This window comes from Anser cygnoides, chromosome 1 (genome assembly GCF_040182565.1).
Source record: "Anser cygnoides isolate HZ-2024a breed goose chromosome 1, Taihu_goose_T2T_genome, whole genome shotgun sequence".
Classification (NCBI taxonomy): Eukaryota; Metazoa; Chordata; class Aves; order Anseriformes; family Anatidae; genus Anser; species Anser cygnoides.
The window spans coordinates 188,614,532-188,637,677 of record NC_089873.1 but is presented as its reverse complement, the minus strand read 5'-3'; the positions used below and the strand labels follow the sequence as shown (position 1 = coordinate 188,637,677).

The window sequence follows — 23,146 nt, the reverse complement described above, 5'->3', positions numbered from 1 at the left end:
ATGTGACAGGAATATTTAGAAGACGTTTAGAAGAACATTTAAAATAATGTAAAAGCTCTTGTTGGACAGTTACACTATTTATTGAATAGAAGACTTTGACAACTCTTTTTTCTTTTCTTCTTCCATTCTGTTTTTTAGAGCATTGAATGAAATGTGGAAATGTCAGAATCTGTTACGACATCAAGTAAAGGATTTAGTTGACCTAATAAAACAACCAAAAGTAAGTTATATTTGTCTTTATTCCACAGTGAATATGCAGTTATACTTAAAAAAAAAAAAACAAAAAACAACAAAAAAACAACAGAACAATAAACAACAACAACAAAAACTTTTTAAAAATCCATTATTTCCATTAGTTCCATTTGAAGCTTAATATTAATGACAGAAAATATTTTGATTCCATTAGACTATGCTTTCAGTAAGAAATCTGTATATGTTTTGTCAGTAAGAGCAGGTGTTTTTAAGGGTTTTTTTGTAAAGTTTTTTGCTAGCCACTTAATATTAAATTATGTGCTTCCCCTGTTTAAGAGCTACATGTTGCCAGGATTGTTCTGGTTCTCAAACAAGAGAAAAAGATGATATATTATTTTTGACTGCCAGATTGAGTAATTAAGAAAAAATACCTAAACATCCTGATTTCTTATCTTATATAAATTAGTAACATTTGAGAGATGAGAGTATTTTATCTTGTTTCTCTTTCCTCTTGGAAACTTCTTAAATGTTGTGTTGGAGATGACAGACTAGTGTTGAATTCTTTTATTCTTAGTGGGCATATTTCTAAAAGATAGACATATCTAGAAGATTTAGGATATTCTCACAGTAAAATTTAGATTTGTTTTGGTTGTATGTATATGCGTATTATCATTTAAAAAAAATAAGGTGAAATTCTGCACGTGATTTGGAACATGATTATGACTTCAGTGCTACAAGTTTAATCTGTTGGTGTTTTAACAGTAATAGTGTATCCTATAAAGTGTTACTGTGTCCATGTTCATATATTTAAGTCTTTTATATGTGTATACACTCAAACATCACAGGCAAACTTAATGCAGTTTTATGACTGAATTATAATTTTACTGAAATTGTCTGAACACAATGAAAGGGTAACTGCATTTTTACAAGTGTAATCGGATTATCTAATGTCTGCTTGGAAATACTACTGTCTTGCAGATAGCAGTAGTTCTATTACAATCTTAGTCTTGCAGTCCTGTTTGAGTTATATTCAAGGTGATTTTAGTGAAATTCGTAATTTTGCTTTAGGGCAATTAAAACATACCGTAATGTTGTATTGAATTCTTTAGTGCAGTAATCGCTAATACAGTAATAATTCATTATGTTTCAGTGACTACTGAAATCATTTTAATCTACTTTATTATATTTTTGGTGTAATTTAAATACATTTATGCATAATTTAAAACTTGAGTTAGCTTCTTGATATATTCTGCATTTCAGTTGAAAGTGAAATTTCAAATTTTCCCTTTGTTTTCGGGGGAAGTAATTAAAGTGCTTTCTTGGTTGTAAAATATCAAGTGTGACTTAGAATTAAATATTTAATTTTAATAAATGTCAGCATAAGCATTGCATTGAAAATGGGATATTCTGTTTACGTGTTTGCTTTTGTCCATGTCTTTTTCATTGCATCTTTCATGATTAAGTATTGATTCTCTACACTTGAATGTTTTTTGCGTAACAGGAGTGCATGTGTGATTTCAGGCAGCTTGCGATGTTGTGGGCAACACAGCTTGTGCTTTCAGGCAGTCTGAGGTGCTGTTGTGGGCGACAACACAGTGCTGAGTGAGGGGCTATTTCTTAATTTAGTTTGCTGTCTATTAACATAAACTTTTAATTATTGATTCTGGTATTGAGAAATGAAAGTGAACAGAATCACAGAATCACCTAGGTTGGAAGAGACCTCCAAGATCACCCAGTCCAACCTCTGACCTAACACTAACAAGTCCTCCACTAAACCATATCACTAAGCTCTACATCTGAACGTCTTTTAAAGACCTCCAGGGATGGTGACTCAACCACTTCCCTAGGCAGCCCATTCCAATGCCTAACAACCCTTTTAGTAAAGAAGTACTTCCTAACATCCAACCTAAACCTCCCCTGGCGTAGCTTTAGCCCATTCCCCCTCGTCCTGTCACCAGGCACGTGGAAGAATAGACCAACCCCCACCTCTTTACAGCCTCCTTTAAGGTACCTATAGAGAGCGATAAGGTCACCCCTGAGCCTCCTCTTCTCCAGGGTGAACAACCCCAGCTCCCTCGGCCGCTCCTCGTAAGACTTGTTCTCCAGACCCCTCACCAGCTTCGCTGCCCTTCTCTGGGCTCTCTTGAGCACCTCCATGTCCTTCCTGTAGCGAGGGGCCCAAAACTGAACACAGTACTCGAGGTGCGGCCTCACCAGAGCCGAGTACAGGGGCACAATCACTTCCCTAGACCTGCTGGCCACACTGCTTCTTATACAGGCCAGGATGCTGTTGGCCTTCTTGGCCACCTGAGCACCCTGCTGGCACATATTCAGCCGACTATCAACCAATACTCCCAGGTCCTTCTCTGCCAGGCAGCTTTCTAGCAAACAAATAAGCTCTTCAAGAAACACCCTTCAGCTCCCTATTAGATAATTCTGTTCCCCATTTCACGGTCTCCCGTCCCCTTGCCATACATTGTGGTCATGGTGTGGTGGTTCCTTTTCTTTTGCTGCAGCTCAGTCTTAACCCACTTAACCCACTGCTCCAGCCTGGGTACCTCCACTGGCTGCAGTCCCTTTAGAGCCATACCTTCTCCTTGCATCTCCCCTCCAGCCCTGCTCAGGCAACTCTTACCCTTGTATCTGTAATGCTCTCATGTCTCTCATGCCCCTGCTCAGGTGTCTTTTTTTTTTTAATTTTCATTCAGAAGTCTAGAAACGATGTTGAAACAAATGTTTTGTATGAAACAAGACCAAAATGAGTTAGTAACCTTTTAGAAGATAACGTAATGTTACCATATGTCCATTTTCGCTTTGGTCGAACTTCTACCCTTATTAATCACAGTAGCTTAATTGTTCATTTTTCTCCTGTACGTGTTGTCCTTGTGGCAAGTGTAGGTATTGTGAGAGCTCCAAGACAACAAAGATAGAACAAGAATCAGAGTACAAAGTTGCCACAAGGGAATTTTGAGTAGGTAGTAAGGAGGGAAAAAAATAAGTCAGTAAGGATGATCAAATATGGGAACAGCTTATCCAGCGAGGCTGTGAAACCATCCTTGTAAATACTTAAAAACTCAACTAGATGAGGACTAGAGCAAATTAAGTAGACCATTCAACCAGGTGAGCTACAGTTGTCCCTTCCAACCGAAATTGTTCTGTGATTATAGATCTTTGATTTTTCCATTCCACTGTTTTTTTCCCTATCTTGGAAAATTATTTTGTCATTTAGAGAAGTTCTACAGGAATTCCACAATACAGGGTGGGTTTTAGTTGGTGGTGTTTTTCTGAGTTGCCAGAGGAGCACATACAGAGATTCTGTATCAGGTGACGTTATTTGAAATCTACACACCAGATTTGATTTCTGGTGTGGTTTTTTGTTTGTCTCCCCCCACATAATTTCTTGTCTGAACATGTATGTTCAGCTCTGACAGCAAAAAGCCCCGAAAAAGACAGCATTCTTCTGATGCTAAAAAGTGACTGAAATTTCTGTAGAAATATTTAATGGCTGGAACAATGTGCTTAAGCGTCCATGTCACGAGATATAGTACTCACTGAAAACACTGCTTATCTTAATCTCTTGGTGTATTTTTGTTATACTCCAATCTTTCCAGGATTGGCACTGTTCTCAAACATTGCAGGAGTTTGTACAAATTGCCTGATTAATTTCCTTGTTGTTTTTTTTGCAATGACGTTAGAACTCAAAATTCTCTTTTCTTTTGTAGTACCTCATCAACTGCACAACAGAAATGTACTCCAAAAAGTTAAAGGACACTCCTTCTAGAAATACACACTTTCCCGTGTTAGCCAAAGTTATTGTAATAACTAGTAACTGTTATCTCCAAAGCTGATATGGCTTGTTTGAACTTTATTTGAAATCTATGTGCAGATTTCACTAAGAAAAAACAAACTGTGTATGCCTGAACAAGACTTTGACCTCTACCTTGAACATTTTCCCCTCTAGTCTGTAATAATCTTAAGACTTTCATAAAAAAGTGTTAGTGTCTTGCAGCACTACTGCTTAATGGTTCTTTCCCGACGTGAACGTGATGAAAAGGCCTACCACAGGTCTTTGTTTGCCTCGTGTTGAGTACTTAGGTATAAAGAATATTTGTCTTCTAAGCTGAGCCTTCTTTCTGAGTTGATTTGTCTTTGTTTTCCTGTGTGTAATTTTAGGCTTATCGGTCATCAGTTTTGTCTGTTACAATGGGAGGTCTCTAAAAGACAGTTCTAGCAATGGTGGCAGCTAAGCAGAATTCTTTTAAAAATGAAATGCTTTTCAGTGAAAGCTTTTGAAAGGTAGCCGTGTTCTCATTTAAATTTTTTCTCATAGGACTGTCATTTTATAGTTGTAACTATACAACTTTTCAGAGGTTATATAGTAGATTAAGAAGTAATAATAATAAAAAAAAAAGTTTATAGCATGTGAGAAAGATCATGCCCATGGAAACATTCTCTGTCTTCTACTTCCTGGAGCAATTTAGCATTAAATTTGCTGTGGTGTTTTGGTTTCTAACACACTGATGTGTTAACAAAATAATAGGTGCTGATTTGTTGATAATACATCATTATGGAATTTTGCTCATTCAGTGGAAATATATAAAATTTTTACTTAATACATTTTTCTTTTTTGTGACTTGCAGACAGATGCCAGCAGTAAAGCTATATTCTCAAAAGTGATGGTAATAACAAGTAAGTCAGTTGAAGTATTTATACCATCTAAAAATTGCGGTCAATGTATTTCTTCTTTTAAAAATCACTTGAGATAAGCTTATAACAAATAAGCTTTGTAACAGGTAAGTTTTGTAGCAAATCACAATAAATATGTTGTGATGGTATGATGTGAAAACTTAAGACAACTAAAAGCAAGAATTGCTTACTGTAAAAAATCTCTAGTCATGAAGCTTATCACTTGGCATTTTGGATACATTTCTAACTTTTCTAGATTAATTTAAAATGCAGATGATCTAAGGTGTCACTGTGTCCTTTAGCATTTATTATAGAATATATATTGATGTTAACTAACCTACCTATACAGGTACTGGCTTACCTCTTTCTGATGTGTCAGTATTGTAAGTGTTGTTAGGAGAACGCACAAGAGTTTGTTTCAGTAGTAGGAAGGCATCTTGGAGACAGAAGAACTTCTGTGTAACTTAAACTCTTAACCAAAAAAAAAAAACACACTTTACAATTCTGAAATTTTGGTTTTAAATGAAGCTTTTTTTAAAAGGTGCAAACTGTTCTTTTGGCAAAGTAGTACTGTTTAAGGCCAATGTGGAGGAAAAAATTAATCATGCTATTTGCTTGGCTAGGTCCCAAGTATTTTTTCTTTATTTATGATATGTTTAATATTTATTATATAAATATATGTATATTATATATATAATAATATTAATAATTGTTTATTAATATGATGGTGTGAGGCTTTGAACTTGTGTAACGTACAGTCCTGATATTTACTAAAATAAATAGTCGTTTCTTTTGCTTACTTAAAGGAAACCTTCCTGATCCGGGGAAAGCTCAAGATTTCATGAAAAAATTCACACAAGTTCTAGAAGATGATGAAAAAATAAGGAGTCAGTTAGAAATGCTTGTTAGCCCAACATGTTCGTGCAAACAGGCTGAGGGATGTGTGGTAAGAATAGTTCTTAAAATACGTGAATGTTTTGGGAACTAAATTGATTATAAACTTAATTGAAACTTAAATTGCAGAGGGAAATTACAAAGAAGTTGGGCAACCCAAAACAACCAACAAATCCTTTCCTGGAAATGATAAAGTTTCTTCTTGAGAGAATTGCTCCTGTGCACATTGATACTGAATCCATCAGGTAATTTTGTGTGTGTGTTGTTGACTGTAGATCACAGAGTTTGAAATCAGGGTTTCTAATTCTGTCTTTAAACACAAGCAGCAACGGATTGATGGCAGGAGGAGAGTTTTTAAGGCCTAGCGACCTGCAATATTTTCTTCTGTTTCTCCTAGCTTAGGGGTTTCTTTCTCCTCATTCAGAGTGTAGCTGCACAAACAATTGATTTGTCATTCAGCACAGCTGGAACAAACTGTCAGTAAAAATGGATCTGTTGCTGATGGGGGAAGTTTGATTTGTGAGTGACTGACTTAAATTAAAAGGAATTTCTGTCCATGGCTTTTAAGTACTTGAGCGTTTCAGTTTCTGCCTGTCACACATACAGTGTAATGGAGCCATTGAGACTTCATTTAAAAATCTGTTTCAGAGAAGTTCTTAACATAATTTTTCTTTTGATCTTGGATTAAGTATAATGCATAGCTAGACTTTTTTCAAATTTGAAAGTGCATTTTAAAAAATCACAGAAGCAGTATAAAATGTGCATTTAAAGTAATGTTCAAATTTGTTGCAAAGTTTTAATACTTGTTTCACCACGTACCTATTGACTGACCCCTGTACAGTAAACACAGGGAAAAAAATAAAGTAAAAAGTAAATATTTTCAGTTTTTCCGCAGAATTGGTCATCTTCCATCTTTGTAAATTATCACTAAATTTCTTCTTCATTTTTGAGACTGTCAGACTGTTTTGTTTTGCTATAGATGGTTATTTTTGTCCAATTAGGAGTAGAAAAAAAAAAGGAAAGTCTGAGTAGGTGTCTCTTTGTTTGCTTCCACTGATTATAAATATGCCTTACAGAATTTACTGAAGGTATATTCTGAATATTGTTCAGTCCTTGACAGGGAAGCTGCCTACAGCACTTACTAACAAGATCATTTGGATAATCACCATTTCCCTTCCTAGGTTACAGTGTAAGAAAAAAACAAGCATTACTGTCAAGGTGAAATATGCAGGAGATAAGTCTCTTAAATTTTTCATCAACTTCCAGCACAGCTGTTTAATGGTTATTTTATTTATTGCTGTTAGACTAAGCATTATTAATGGTTATTTTCTATCAATTATTAAGAATCCACAGGATCTACTACCCTAATCATAATTCTTATTTGAATTTGTTACTTCTAATGCTCAGATTGTTTTCTTTCCTTGGTCATTCTTCTAGAGTAACGTGTAACTGCTTAATTCATGATGGTTAAATGTTTTTTAACTTAATGCTTAATGGCAGATGAGGACAATCAGAATGTGTATGTAGATGAATTGCATTTATTTTATAATAGGCTTATGTTTTATATGTATTGCAGTAAACACAAGGCCATGTTTTTGTCTTCCTCTTCAGTGCCCTTATCAAGCAAGTAAACAAATCTATAGATGGAACAGCTGATGATGAAGATGAGGGTGTACCTACTGACCAGGCAATCAGAGCAGGTCTTGAATTGCTTAAGGCAAGTGTACTCTTGGTGGTCAATAAGCATATAAAAACTTTCTAAAATAACTTTGTTAAAATAAATTTGTCATTAGCACTCAATATCTTCAGTCATTAAGCATTTTGCTGGGTATCTGGAAGAATACTGGTTAGATTATGGTTGTCTATGCATGTTTTGTGTGATTTATATATAAGGTTATTTCAGAAATCATTTAGAAGCTTTCCTAGAAGTTAAAAGTAGCTATATGTGTGACATCAGCAGTTGAGTTTTGAGTACTAGAGTGTGAATTCAGTGGTTTGTGAACACAGTTAATACTACTTCTAAAACTGTACCGTACTTGTGTATCTGTACAATACGGTGGTTCTCCTGAGTTCCACGTAAATTGGGGTTTTATCTATAACTGCTGTCTGAAATCTTACTTGAGACTGTTAGCATAGCAAACCTTATCAAGATGTGTTTCTGGGGACAATATACAGAATTTCGTACTCTGCCCTCCCTTTTTCCTAGGAGGAAAAAGGCCAATCACTATGTTAGTTGCAAATGCTTTTGAAAGCATGAAACTAAATGCAACTACATAGGTCTTTCACTTTCACTTAGTACTTTTAAAGCTAGTGTACTTGAGAGAGACTCTGTAGTATAAGTTTATCCTGTATTTGCTAGGAAAGATACTTGTGTCATAGTACCATCATATGACTGAGGTCATTTTGGGAGTAGTCCAACTGTGGGCTGATTTCAGAGGTGTCAAAATCTACAAGGCTCTCATACTGAAGTATTCAAAACATCTTAGATCAACTAAGAGTCTGATAGCTTCCATGTACTTCTGATATTGGGGGCCCCAGAGCTGAACACAGTGCTCCAGGTGGGGTCTCACGAGAGCAGAGCAGAGGGGGAGAATCCCCTCTCTCACTCTGCTGCCACGCTGCTTTTGATGTAGCCCAGGATACAGGTGGCTTTCTGGGCTGTAATCCATCATATGGAAAGAGGCTAATAATCAACAAGCACTTTAAAATGAAAGAGAGGCAAAGTTTCAGAGAGGAACAGATGAGGATTTTGTTTTAACATGGGAGGATTGTCACACTTGAAGGTAGAGTCAACAGAATCCAAGAATCTGAAGGAGAGGTACAAGGTCTGGTCAGCTCTGGTAGAAAGAGGGTCTGGAGGCTGTATTGGGTTTGTTACTTGCTGTATTGGGTGTGTCTCTCACTACAGAGCACCAATCAGTTGTTCCACTTAGCAAGGAAAACAGTTGCATGATCTAAGAAGTCTGGAAGCACACAAGCTTCATTCTTTTTGGAGAAACAAAATTGCAATATAACCACCATTATGTTTCTCTTAAAACCAGCTTCTGCTGCAACCCAGTACTTGCTAATGTAGATGTAACCACTGAGAAGTGCATGCTTACAGTAACAGGAGAAGAAATTGAGACTGCAAAATTGGGTAAAACAGATGAGACAGTGTATAAAGACAGAGAAGGCTAAGAGATGCCTAAGAAAAAGAGAAATATTGATCATGTGATTAAAAACAGACACTGTTTTACAAATATTCCAAGATGGCAGGAAAAAGTGACTTTTGTAGGAGTGTTCTATCTATGCGGACCTTTACGAATTTTTAACATGGCTTTTTTTTTTGGCAGGTACTTTCATTTACACACCCTATCTCATTTCATTCAGCTGAAACTTTTGAATCTCTCTTGGCTTGCTTGAAAATGGATGATGAAAAAGTGGCAGAAGCTGCGTTACAAATTTTCAAAAACACAGGAGGCAAAATTGAAGAAGACTTTCCTCATATAAGATCGTAAGTTGTATATCTTAAGTAGTGTTTTTCATCATATGGGTTTTTAGAATTTCATTCTTGCTTTGGCAAGGTATAGGGTTATACAACATTCTTCTGGAAGAAAGTATCACTTCAGATAAAACAGGAAAGAGATTTGCATGACTTTAAAATGCAATAACTTTTTGAAGAATGGAAGTGAAGTGTATGCAAAGTAGTATTAGCTAATATGTCCCTGATACTGCTATAATTTGTATAATTGCCTTTCAGATTCACTTTTTATAAAATTAAGTATATAGCAATGTAAAAATGTTCTTTGCAATTTAATATCCAGGGAGTAGGGATGTGTAGATAAGAATATTTTGAAAAGAGCATTTTAGTAGCTTATGCAGGTAAAATGTTTGTTTTGCCACATGAGGTTATATCAATGAAAACTGCTGTATTTTTTTTTGCTTGCAAGCCACATAAATAGTCATTTTTCCTTACTTTGGAAAAAGTTGCTATAACCAGGAGAATTATTAGCATTTCCGTAGAGGTGTTGTTTTCTATATATGTAAATAGTTGTTATTTGTTAGTTTGATATTTTGGAAAGTTTCCAGTTTTTGAAATGGTGCTTATCTTTTTTTCCTTTTTTTTTCAAGTGCTTTGCTTCCAGTGTTGCATCATAAAGCTAAAAAAGGACCTCCTCGTCAAGCCAAGTATGCTATTCACTGCATCCATGCAATATTTTCCAGCAAAGAAACACAGTTTGCACAGATATTTGAGGTAAAATGAAAATATTTAGGTTGCTTTTTATTAATGTTTTATAGTGCATGTGTAAATTGAGGATTACAGTGGCAATTTGTATGGTGAGTTAGTTGTGTTGAACTTAAAGAAGATATGATAGTAAAAATGGTAGTAGAAGATAGTTTTTAGTGTCCCATGATCCATCATGATACTGGAAGAGATTGCTCAGAGGAGTTGTGGATACCCCCTTTCTGGTAGCGTTAAAGGCCAGATTGGATGGGACTTTGTTCAACTTGACCTAGTGGAAGGTACCCCTGCTCATGGCAGGGGGATTGGAACTAGATGATCTTTAGAGGCCCCTTCCAACCCAAGCCATTCTATGATCACGTTTAAGGTTATGAATTTTAATAAACTATAGAGTAAAACAAAGTATTGAACAGTCTGCTAGACCTATGAACAGTTCTTAGGAAGGAGACCCATACAGCATTCCTCAGCTCCATTGGGACTGGCCCAAAGTATTCACATGCTTACAGATTTCATTGTTATTATTACAAATGTTCTTTCTAATTAGGGCCCATCAGTCTTTTATCTCTAAGGGTGAATCAGTCCACTACTGAAATTGCCATCTTGAGATTCACTACGCCCACGTCTTCAACAGGAAATTACGTTTTTATCCGTTGTTTCCCAGATGGTCCTTCTTGAGCTACCACCTTTTTGAATTACCCAGATACGATTAACATTTTCTTTCTTCTTGCTTTTCCTTTCAGTTCGTAGGAGACCTGTTGTAGGGTTGGTGAAGGTGTTTTTAAATAATCAACAGTTCTTTCAAAATTATATTTCTGAAATAGAAATGCGTCTCCCCCTCTTCCCCAACCCCTGACCCAAATAAGGCACAGATTATATGAGTAATATTTGAATTTGTTGCCTTTATTCTAGCCACTGCATAAAAGTCTGGATCCGAGCAATTTTGAGCATCTCATTACACCATTGGTTACTATTGGCCATATAGCCATGCTAGCACCTGATCAGTTTGCTGCTCCTTTGAAATCTTTGGTTGCCACTTTTATTGTTAAAGATTTGTTAATGAATGATAGGGTAAGTATTTTTAAAATCTTGTTCAAAGATTCCCCTTCTCCTGTAGTAGGATACTCGTCAAGTAGTTGTGAAAATATTTGGCTTTGCTGGTTCTACTTTTTTTATGCTTCTCCTTCCATTTCCACATACACTGTGTGACCCAGTTGAAAACCCACAGTACAGGAAAGGTAGGAACACTGGTTTGGTAGTCCTTACAAAATCGAGATGCTGTATAGCACAGCATTTGATTGCTCATGTCTTGCCTTTTGTTGAAAGTAGTGTTGTTATTGACTTTGCTCAGTCTCTTGTCTTAAATGAGCAAGTTGTGATTTATTTATTTTTTTAGGAGTATGTGTGTTGGGTTAATGTGGCAAGCTTCCTGCAAGGAGTGGCAGAGATGAAGCGTTATGAGTTAACTGCAGCCCCCATTCCCTTTCTCCCTGCGCTGCTCATTTAGGGTGGGAGCAAGGAGGGAGAAGAATTGAGATTGAAGTTGAGCCTGGGAAAAAGTGGGGTTAGGGAGAAAGGTGTTTCTAATTTGCCTTTAGTTTTCAGTGCCCTTCTCTGATTTTAACTGATTTAATCTTCCTTAAGCCAGGTCTGTTTTGCCCATGACAGTAATTGGTGAGTGATCTCCCCATCCCTGTCTCAACCCATGAACTGTTTCATCACATTTTCTCCTCCGAACTTGCTGAGGAGAGGAAGTAAGAGAGCAGTTGGGTGGGCACCTGGCAGCCAGCCAAGACTAAACCACTACAGTATGGTGCATTTGAAATTAAAATACATTGTTTAAATGGAAGACTGTTAATCTTTATTTGTCTGAGACTTGTGTATTGATAGTGATTAAAAAATGAAAAAAACAACTTGTGTGTTGTCAGCCAAATTTAGGGAGAGATTTACAGTCTAAAACTATGCATGTGAGGTTCAAATATACTGGGTATTGAAAATGACAGTTGTTTTCAAAGCAGTGTCTATTACATGGAAACAACTGCTTTAGAATGTAATAATGACAACAAAAACCCTTGTGCTAGTGATAAATTTGCTGATATTTGAGTAGCGAGGTAAGAACAGTATCTCACTTCTGTAATGGTTACTTCTATAAAATACACAAGGCACAAAGCTAACCAGTGAGTGCTGATGTAATGTTTTCAGAAGCAAACAGGAAAGAGGAGATTACAGCAGGTTTCTCTGAAGAGTAACAGTAGTGTAACAAAATGTAAAATTTGGTTTAGCTTCCAGGAAAAAAGACAACAAAACTTTGGGTCCCAGATGAAGAAGTGTCTCCTGAAACTCTTGTCAAAGTAAGTAGCGCTTAATGTTTTCCTACAATTGTGAGTGTAAAAGGTAATAAATAAAATTAAATGTCTGCATTCTTAGAGCTGTCAGTTCTGTTTCCTTGTCACTTTTCTAAAAGTAAAAATGATTAGCTGTTTTAAAATTAACAACTCTATAAGAATACACATTTTTTTGATTGACAGAAAAAATAATTTGGTTTTGGGAACATCTACTTTTACTTTTATAAAATAAGTGCATTTCATATACTCCATATTTCATTTTTATTTTACTTTTTTTTAGTCAGAGGTTTTGTGTGCAACACTTAAGTGTTCCAGATGTTGTCACAATTGAAGATAATTTTTTTCCTATTTAGCAGGAATTAAATGTCATAGGGACATTGTTAATGTCTTCCCTTTTCTTTGGGGAATCTTTTAGTGGTGTTTTGGAGTATGGAAGAGGTTGTTCTTGGATTTCATTTTTTGTAAATGAATACATGTGTTACATTTTATGCAGAAAAGAGTAAAGTGTATTAGAGAAAATAATTTAAAAAAAACAAAACACTTTAAAACATTTCAATTTTTTCCATGCTTAATGTCATCTGAAACTTGTTCTTTCTCAAGTTTATTAATTATTTATTTTTAATTAATCTTATAATAATTATTATCTCAAGTTTATTATTATAATTTCTGTGCCTGCTGGTAGGTATTCTTTCATTTTTCACTCAGAGATATATTGTGGAAAATACACCCTATGTCTATTTGTCTTCAAATTATATTTAGAGAGGTTATATTTCAACATTTTATTTTGTGATTAGAAAGATGCGTGTACTTTGTACCATGCTGTTTTCGAGTTAATTAGAGCAGTTATTTCATTTCCAGTGCCTTTTGAATAAAGTTGCTCTGATGGCGTTAAGAAGTTGTTTGCCTTCTCTCTTGAAGTTGTTAAACTGTTTGTAGCACGAGACCTCCTGGTCTGCTGGTTTTGTAAGTTCTTTGGTTTCCAGCTTGTTACAGGACTCATTATTGAAAATGTTCAGTTATGTTTGGAGCTGATTTGTTAGCTTTCTATGCGTTCAATTACAGCAAAGGTATTTTTCCTATTTGTGCAAGGCCAGAGTTGCATAGTACATTCCAAAGTCTGTTTAAAAAAAAAAACTTGGTTTTCTTCATTTCATGAACTGCTAGTTTATGATTTCACTTGAGTGTAACTTGTAGTAGTAGAGAATAATTTTAATTTTTTTAAAGATTTGTAAAGATGTGTAATATCTCTTTAAAATGTTTTTTGTTGATAAAACCTTTCATACAGCTTGGCTATTTGGAAGTGAAATTGGCATATAGATAATCTTAAGGCAACTTGGAGTTGAAGCCAAGCTTGAAAGTTGTAAGAAGTATTTATTGGCAAGTGAAAACAGGTTACTGTGAAAATTGATCTGCAAATTTAATTAGCATTTATTACCATTGTGAAGCCTATATCTAATGAACACTGCAGGCCATGCCATTAGTTTATGAATGGATTTCTCTGACAGTGTTTTTCTTTACTCTGCTTTTAAAAGCCTTTTTCTTTCGTAACATAACTGCATAATAGAGCTAATGGGTATCTTAAAGCTAGCGAGTTTAATTATGAAAGGGAGAAGGAAAGATGAACAGAGAATTTGTATCCTCATTTAGGCTGGGAGGTGCTGTCCACCCTAGCAGACAGACTGCTAGATGGAGGTTAGGCTTTTAGATGCTAACCCTTAAGTGAAATGAGGTCTGTAGATGAATGTTTCATTGCACTATTAATTATTAGACTTGAATTCTTATGCCCAGCACCTGAGTTTCTGCTCTCAAGATGTAATCTCTCTTGACAGTGATCAGTACTGAATATTTCAGTGCACCTTGCAGCTAGATTGAGACTTAAGTAGCAGCAGTAGTGTTCCTTGTTTCTTTCTATATACACTGCAGTATTAGGTTTCTAATCCTATTTCTCTAGCTGTGCTTTAAGGTAGGTACTGCTTCATTTTTCATTACTGTACAAACCTTGAAGTTCTGTTGATATTCCTGGGGCATTTGTGGCTCTGAATACTTGAGTAGTAGAATTTTGAGCTACCTGTTTTTGTTGTTGTAATGTTGATGTGGAAGGGAGACAGGGTTTCTAGGATTGTTTTCTAGGCTTGCTTCATGGGATGGGAACCCATTTTATTCTTACAGTGGAGATATAATGGTAACGTAAATCAGAGAAAAGGGCTAAAATTTACTGTTGATTTTTTTTTATTGCTAATTTTCATCTTTAAAAACTGATACTTATTCACTGCTGATGGCTTATGTAAAGGCTTGTTATATTATTAATTCCAGTTTTCTCATGTGACAAATCAGGGATCTGTCACATTATATTCACCATCTCAGGGGAAAAAAAAGAAAATTCTTGAGCATAGAATACACCTAGTTTGTGTTGTGCTGTTAAACCTATTGCAAGGGAGTCATTTGTGACTTTTTGATATAGTTCTGACCTGTGTAGTATTTTGACTTGCTTGACGTTTTCACATTGTATATAATCTAAACTTTCATTTTTAATCTCAGAGGAGAATTCCAGGCTCATGAGACGTAAATTGAAACAAGAGGTTTAGAGTGGATATAAGAAAAGAAATGTGAGAAGAGGCAGGCAGTGTAACGTGTTGTCAGGAGGCTGTGCAATCTCCATTCTTGGAGGATTTCAACACCCAACTGGATAAAACTGAGACCAACGTGGTCTGACTTCATAGCTGACCTTCATTTGAGCAGGAGATTGGGCTGGACATGACCTGACACTCCTTATAATCTGAATTATCCTTTGATAGTTATCCTGTTCGGCTGCAAAGATCAAATTTAAAACATGAGGGTGGTGCAAACTCATGCTTGTTTAAGTCTCCTGGTAGCCAGAAGCAGTGACTGGGGGTTTTCATGTCCCATATTAATTTCACAGGAATATTTAACTCTGAAGGGTTGCTGTAATTTCATCGAGACGTCATTAACAACAGCAGAGAAGTAGGGAACAGAGTGGGGGCGAAAGAAAATTCTGAAGGACCTGGGATTAGGACTTTGTTTGTGGTGGGATGCCTGGAGTAGACTCAGACAGTAAAATCAGGGGAAAGGGGTTGTGGAGGGGAAGAGAGAAGCAAAGGTTAAAATTAAAATTGGTCCGGAGTTGACCAGAGATGTAGGGGCACAAGACAGCATTTGGCTGTTCCCTGTCTGAATTTATATGGGCAGTAGTTTGTGGTTAATGCAGTTAGGCAGTTCTGGGAGTGAAGGTTCATATGCACCACTTACTTGAAGACCAAATAGAGTTGTTTCTATCCTCACAACAAATAGAAAGGGGTAATGATATAGGTACTGGTTATGAAATGAAGAAATTGAATTGATAACCTGTCAAGACAGCTGCTGCTGCTATTATTATTATGATTATCATCATCTCCTGATGGATACGTACCAACTGTTTCAGTGGAAGACCAACTGAATTTCAAGACTGAATTTCATTTCTGTTCCACAAACTCCATTTGTGCTTTTAGTTCTTGATAGCCTGCCTCCTGCTGGTGTTAGCCAATACAGTTGGTTCTGTTCGTGGTGTAGATGGGCTGCAGCGCTAACAATAAACTCATAAAGATAACAATCGTAGAATTTAAAGATCTGAAGGATCCATTATGATCAGTTTGTTACAGGGAGGAAATCAACTGTATGATGGAAATTTGTTCAGTAATATTGTGAATGGTCTATATGAAGTTGATAGAACTGCCTTTTCCATTAAGGACAAAATTCTCAGTTACTGTGTAGAAACACATTTATATTAAAACAGAGTAACTGGATTCAGGACACAGTAGGTTCCTTCCAGTGCTAGCTTCACTTTTTTTCTATATTCATCTTAGTTTTTCCAGAGCTTTTGAGTTCTCTGCTATGATTTTTATTTTATTCACCCCCCTCCTGATGTTTATTTGATTCAAATGAATATTTTCATTTTACTGTAAGAGAATATTCTTCTTTCTGCTTTCTTTATTGTCTCTGCTCTGAAGAAAAAATAACAGAGGGATTCAGATACTAAAACTTAATCTACAAATTCATGCTTTACTTTCACTAATGAAATGTGAAATTATTCAGTGTTTTGTGATAGCTGCTGGATTCTGCATATTTTTTAGAAGCTTGCCTTGAAAGACTTGATGTTTCCATTGGCAAAGGACAAATTATCACCAGTAATGGCCTTAGAGGCTTTTCTTTTAATAACCGTTACAGAAAAACTCTTTTCCAGGACCAGTTGTCTTAATAAATGTTGATAGTCTACTGGTTGAAATGTCTGTGAAGTGGTTTTTAATTTGTTTATTAAATAATTTTATATTTTCAAATATTACACATATAAAGATTTTATAGGGTTTATTTAAGCATAGGAATTATATGAGGATGGAAATCTGTTTCGCACTTTGATCCAGTATAAGTTTAAATTGTTTTGCCTATTCTACAACGTTTAATAGATGTAAGGTCAATTAAGACAATGTTGTCACAGGACAGAATATGTGATTGCTTAGTGGAAGAAACTGTTCAAACTTTAATTAAATGTTGTGTGACTTCTATTTGCTGTAATAAATGCTTAAGGTTTTCAGTGAAACGTTGCTTTCTTTTTATCTGTCTAGTTATCTTTCAGTAGTGTGCACAGTACTTTAAATGATGTTTTGCAGCCTTGGCAAGCTTATGTTAGTAAAAAGCACTTGAGAAAATACTGTGGGATTAAACTGATATAGATTTTTTAGATTATCTTAAAATTTTACAACCATATATTTGTGTTTATAGTCATACATTTAATATACTGAATAAATCATATTTATGATTATATTAAATATAAGTAAAATATTTTGTATACTACTGAAGTTATTTTAAAAGCGGGGCATATGGTGTGATTTGACTTTTGTATATCAATCTCTTTCAGATTCAGGCCATCAAGATGATGGTTCGATGGTTGCTAGGAATGAAGAACAACCACAGTAAATCAGGAACTTCTACTCTAAGGTTGCTAACAACAATATTACACAGTGACGGAGATTTGACAGAGCAGGGGAAAATTAGGTATGTAAAGACAATACAGTTGTGATATCTCTGACGCAGTGGGGGAGAGTACCTACATTTTAGTCAAATCAGTGCTTAAACTATTCTGTTAGTATTTCAAAATGTTTATACAATTTGATTTGTAAGAACTAATGGTAAGCTTGGCTGAATTCCTACATAAGTTTGCTGAGTCTTAGTTTGGTGGTTTTTTTCACACTGTAGATACAGCTGTGTTTTAATGCTCTTTTTTATCTTCTTCATTTTGTCTCTTTCTTCAAAGGGCTCTTTTTCATATTGCAAGAATAAACTGAGTAACTTCCTCTTTCCCACTGAAAATTGGTTTTAATTTTTTGTGCAGCTTGCCATTGCTGATGTTGTGTACACTAAAGGTCTATAGGCAGGCTTTCTAATAGTAAATAATAGTATATTGCAGGAAATCGGGTGGGAATAGCTAGTGCGTAAGGCACTTCTGTTTGAAGGCAGACTTTATTCCCTGTAGGCCTCTAAAAGTGAGAGGAGGATGGAAATGTGTAAAGAAGATTAAGTCTCAATAAATTATTTCCCTTTTAGGTGGTTGTTAGACAACTTATTTGTTTTTTCTGGGTATCTTCTTAATCCTCTGCTGTAGAGGAAATGACAAATTGTCAGTCATTATTGTTTTCCAAACACTGAAAATTTCTGTCTACAGAAACCATTGAGTGCATGGTGGATTGTGTCAGTAGGAGTAAAAGATTTTAATCTGGGGACAGACATAAATGTTATACAGTATTTATGCAAATTAAAACCTATGTTGTGTGTGTAAAATTGCAAATTTGAGAATTTTCTAGTATGTTGTCTTTGTAGCAACATGGAGTTTTTCTTAAAATTCCTCATAAATAGCTGTTTTGTAGTTTTAAATTCTGTAATATGAGAGTTCATGGCATTTACTAGGGAACTGTCTGACAGTATGTTAGCTTTTTAGCATAACTGCTTGGAGATCATTGTTGGCTTATCCAGTAGCTTGTCAACATATCAGTTCTGTAGGACCTGTGCATTTTCACACTTGGAGTGATGATTCAAAGCTGTGCATGTTTTAGAAATACTATTTTCCCGCTCTTTTTGTGTTCCAAGCTATAAATGATAGCAGCTGTACGTAATGATGTGGTCAGTTCTCCATTATTCAAATTACTGGAGGGCTGAGATATTTTCAGTGGAGGGAGAAAGCCGCAATGAAGTGTGACGTTCCCCTGTGTTAGAGACTGTTTGGGTCAGGCTAGGATTCTTTAATACAATTCTTGTCATAATTTATAGGGGCTTTTTTTATGGGTTCCTGAATCTGGTGGATAGCAGGATCCAGGGGATTTCCTTGTCCCATGGTCCTGTGGAGATAACAGGTTGCCCCCTATTCCTGTTTCCAGGTCCATCCATTAGCAAGCCTCAGTGCAAACCTCGAACGGGGAAGCAGAGTATGGTTGCCCCTGTACATGCAGCCAGCCACAAATAAATGAACATAAACAGGAGAACGTCATCTTCCCAGGCAACCATATAAAACAAAGTGTAAATAGCCTGATACTGCTTCTAAGAATCAATGTTAAAGGAAAACCCTCTTCTGCTGGTCCTTCCTCTATTTCACTACAAGACCCTTTGTCTTACTGGTTAGCTAGCTCAACTGGAATTGTTTGCTGGTGGTGGATTTGTCTGGCTCTTGCAAATACACTCTCCAACCCCAGAGCCTGAAGCTCTTCATGGGGATGAATGCTGAGCCAACTGAGACCCTATGGCAAGGATTAAGGAGTCACACCAGTATGGGTGACGTTTGTAGGGTCTGTCTGTGTAGACCATCTGACTAAGAAGAGGAAGTGGATGAGACCTTCTATAGACAGCTGGCAACAACCTCCCATTTGCAGACCTTGATACTCATGGGGGACTTCAACCACACAGATATCTACTGGAGAATCAATGCAGCAGGGCATAAGCAATCCAGGAAATTCCTGGAAAGCATCAGTGACAACTTTCTGATGTGAGTGATGGAGGAGCCGAGTAGGAGAGGTGCTCTAGTAGACCTCATACTCACAAACAATGAGAGGCTTGCTAGGGATGTGAAGATTGAAGGCAGCCTTGGCTGCAGTGACCATGAGATGATGGAATTCAGGATACTGAGAAGGGGAAAGGGGGAAAAAGCAAGATCACAATGCTGGATTCCAGGAGAGTGGACTTTAGCCTCTTCAATGATCTACTTGGAAGAATCCCATCAGAAAAGGCCCTGGAAGGAAGAGGAGCCCAAGAAAGCTGGTTAATATTCCAGGATCACTTCTTCTAAGCTCAAGAGTGGTCTATTCTGACAAACAGGTAAAGTCAGAATAGGTCTATTAAAAATGACAGACTTGTGTGGATGAACAAGGAGCTCCTGGCAGAGCTCAGTTATGAAAAGAGGTATGCAGAAGGTTGAGGAAGAGTCAGATAACCAGGGAGGAATATAGGTGCTGTCTGAGCATGCCGAGACAGAGGTAGGAAAATCAAAGCCCAACTAGAATTGAATCTGATGAGGGTTGTCAAAGACAACAAGGAGGGCTTGTATATAGCTGACAAAAGGAAGATTAGGGAAGATGTACACCTGGTACTGAATAGGGCAGGGGCCCTGGTGACACAGAACATGGAAAATGCTGGGGTGTTGAATGCCGCCTTTGCCTCGGTCTTCACAAGTAAGACCAGCCTTCAGGAATCCCAGGCTCTGGAAACCAGGGGAGTCTGGAGCAAGGAAGACCTACTCCTGGTGGAAGAGGAACAGTCAGGGAATAGTTAACCAATCTGGTCATACCTAAGTCCATGGGCACTGCTGGGATGCACCCAGAGTGCTGAGAGAGCTAGCTGATGGCATTGTGAGGCCACTCTTAATCTTTGAATTATCATGGGTGTTTGGGAGACCTGTCTGAAGACTGGAGTAAAGCATTTTTCCAATATTCAAAAAGATTTTTCTTCAGTAAAAGAGTAGGAGCTACTGGGTAGCCCACTGTGGGGACACAAAGATGATGAAGAGAGTGGAATATTTCCCATATGCAGAAAGGCAGAGGGTTGGGACTGTTCAGCCTGGGGAAGAGAAGGCTCAGGGGATCTCATCGGTGTATATAAATATCTGAGGGGAGGGTGCAAATAAGATGGAGCAAGGCTCTTTTCACTAGTGCCCAGTGCTAGGACAAGAAGCAATGGGTGTGAACTGAAATCCAGGAGGTTCTGTCTGAACACAAGAAATAATTTTTTCACTTGTGCAAGTGACTGAGCACTGTCACAGGTTGCCCCAAAAGGTGATGGAGTCTCTTCCTTGGAGATACTCAAAAGCTGTCTAGGTATGGTCCTGGACAACTTGTTCTAGGAGGCCCTACTTGAGCAGGAGTGTAGGGCTAGCCGACTTCTAGAGGTTCCCTCCAACCTCAGCTATTCTGTGTTCTCCAGTACTGCACTGTGGGAAGTTCTAAGGTGCAAGGATCACGGTTCTGCATTGTGCCTACTTCTGAGAGCTATAGCGCCTACACTAAAAAGTACTCTCATAAACTGAAGCAGGGGAGATGGTGTTTCAGGCCCATGAGTGCTGCATGGAGCTTTCTGATAGCTGACACTTCCAGACCTTTATTTGTCACTATTTGATAACATAATGGGTCCCTACTGTAGAAATCTGATGCTGCTCCTTCCTTAGAGTAGGCTTTGGAAGGAGTAAAATTGTCTGTTCAGTGCAGAACCTGGTCTTTCAAACTGTGCTGGGTCTGCTGCTATTCTGTATAGAGTCAATTTTTGTGTTGGTGTTTTGCATTTGTCTTTTGAACAATAACGTGTAATTTGCTAAAGATAATTGAATTAACTGAAAGTGGCTGGGTTCAGGAGATATTTAACCTCTTGTGAGCTGAGAGTCATGTTGAAATCATTTTTATTGTCGTCACTCGCTTTGGCGTTATAAGTTCTAATCTTATTGTTCCACATCATTAGAAGTTTGTGCCAAAACTTCTGCAGCAAGTATTCCTTAATCAACCATGAAAATGATTGTCCTCATACCTTTTTAAAATGACACAGCTGTACTTTCCAGTGACGATGCAAGGGAATGGGATTTGTTAAATTTCAAAGCACAATTCAATGCAGAGTGTCAGGTGAAGGCAAGGCCCCACTTGGAAAACAAGTAAACAAATCTTTCTTCCGTACTTTGAAGTAGTAGGTTTGTTGACTTTGTTAAATTGCTTTTAATTACTTTGAAATGTTAGCATATGTAGATTAAATTCACCAGTGTCAGAAATGTTTTAATATTGAATTTGGTCAACAAACAATATCTCAAAGGTCCTTTCCTGGTCTTTTTTTTTTTATTTTTATAAACCATAAACAGTTTTACAAATTTAAAATTCAGTATGGTACTACTTCTCTGGTTAGGTAAAACGGCCAAGTTGGATATTACACGCCTTATTTGTAGTAGAATTTTAATTTAATTTATGCTAATTATAAAATAACTTATGTCCTTTGGAAGACACCAGCTGTTGCTGAAAATATTGATATTATGTATGCACCTGCAGCGAGATTTTTTTTGAAAGACTATTGGTATTTTCTTTACAGTGAAGCTTACCAAGAGAAAAATTACTTAAATCTTTGGCTTTTAGAACTTGATGGTTATACATTATAGATGATCTGCTACGCCATCTGACACACAACGTTGTATTTAGACTTTTTTAGAAGAAACTTTTTGTTCTGTGGAACATGGGAGATGCTGACGAAATTGGACACTGGCATTTACACTCTGTGAAGCAGAAGGAAAAATTTTAACTACTAGTTTGCGAATTGAGATGATTATACACCAGATACGTTTTTAAGGCACATTTATTTGGATCATCTTTGTGCAGCCCACCACCTTAATTAAGACCAAGTATTTTGCACTTGATAACATCTGTCCATATGGCTGAACTTCTGTTCTCATTTCAAACATTTTATCTTAAGCAATAGTAACAGCAATCCAGAAAATAAGTGTCCAGGTCCCTCTTTCAGCTCTTAGAGAGTTTTTGATAGGACAAGAGCGTCTGTGGTATTAATTTTTGAAATTATTAGAAGTAATTGAAAACTGTAATTACGTCAGACTGAATTTTTTCATTCAGCCTTAATCATTGTGTATGTTGGGATAATGCAGATCGGAACGCTTTTGGCTGTGACAATTAGATCAAAAATAAATCCTCTGTTAAGAGTTTCTTTTAGTATAATCCTCTTGGGAAATAGGATAGATCTGATCTTCACATTTAATTGTTAAATGATGCTCCTAACTGACCCTGTCCTCTTCCTCCTTCCTGCAGCGTGCACACATGCTCATGGGTATTCTGGGACACAAGACCGTGTTACATATACTGCACAAAGATTTAGCCAACTTTTAAGTGAAACCTCTTTGATTAACTTTTCAGAATTAAATGCTATCACTACCAAAGCTAAGGAAGACTGAAAGTTCTTAATTTCATCCTTCCTTTGGCTCACTCACTCTGTGCTAGTAAGTTGTTATTGCTCGATTATCACCGGAGTGCAAACACTGAATCTTTATTGGGTTCGCTTATCACAGTAGCTGCAATTTAAAGTGAAATTTAAGAACTAAATATTACCATGTTAATCTTCATGCCCTGTTTGAAAAGTAATGCAGCCTTTGTCTGGTCATCTGGGTGCTCATTATCTATCTAGTTTTTGAAAAGTTGCCATTTCCACAGAATACAGAGGTGTATATAAAGGCTGATTGGTCTAAATTAAGACTTAAGCTCTTTAGGTATTTTATATCATGGACTCTGTGTTTAACAGTGGC

At 36.7% G+C, this 23,146-nt stretch overlaps 1 protein-coding gene across 3 annotated transcripts in view; it reads left to right on the top strand.

Moving 5' to 3' along the window:
• Positions 1-23,146, top strand: part of PDS5B (PDS5 cohesin associated factor B) — a 111,821-nt gene that overhangs the window by 63,933 nt on the left and 24,742 nt on the right. For all 3 annotated transcript variants that reach the window (XM_048048072.2, XM_048048074.2, XM_048048075.2), the window contains exons 14-23: positions 139-220; positions 4,833-4,881; positions 5,685-5,824; positions 5,902-6,017; positions 7,384-7,489; positions 9,105-9,265; positions 9,883-10,006; positions 10,904-11,062; positions 12,274-12,342; positions 17,246-17,382. In XM_048048072.2, the coding sequence (XP_047904029.2) occupies positions 139-220; positions 4,833-4,881; positions 5,685-5,824; positions 5,902-6,017; positions 7,384-7,489; positions 9,105-9,265; positions 9,883-10,006; positions 10,904-11,062; positions 12,274-12,342; positions 17,246-17,382 (1,143 nt within the window). The remainder of the gene's footprint in view (positions 1-138; positions 221-4,832; positions 4,882-5,684; positions 5,825-5,901; positions 6,018-7,383; positions 7,490-9,104; positions 9,266-9,882; positions 10,007-10,903; positions 11,063-12,273; positions 12,343-17,245; positions 17,383-23,146) is intronic.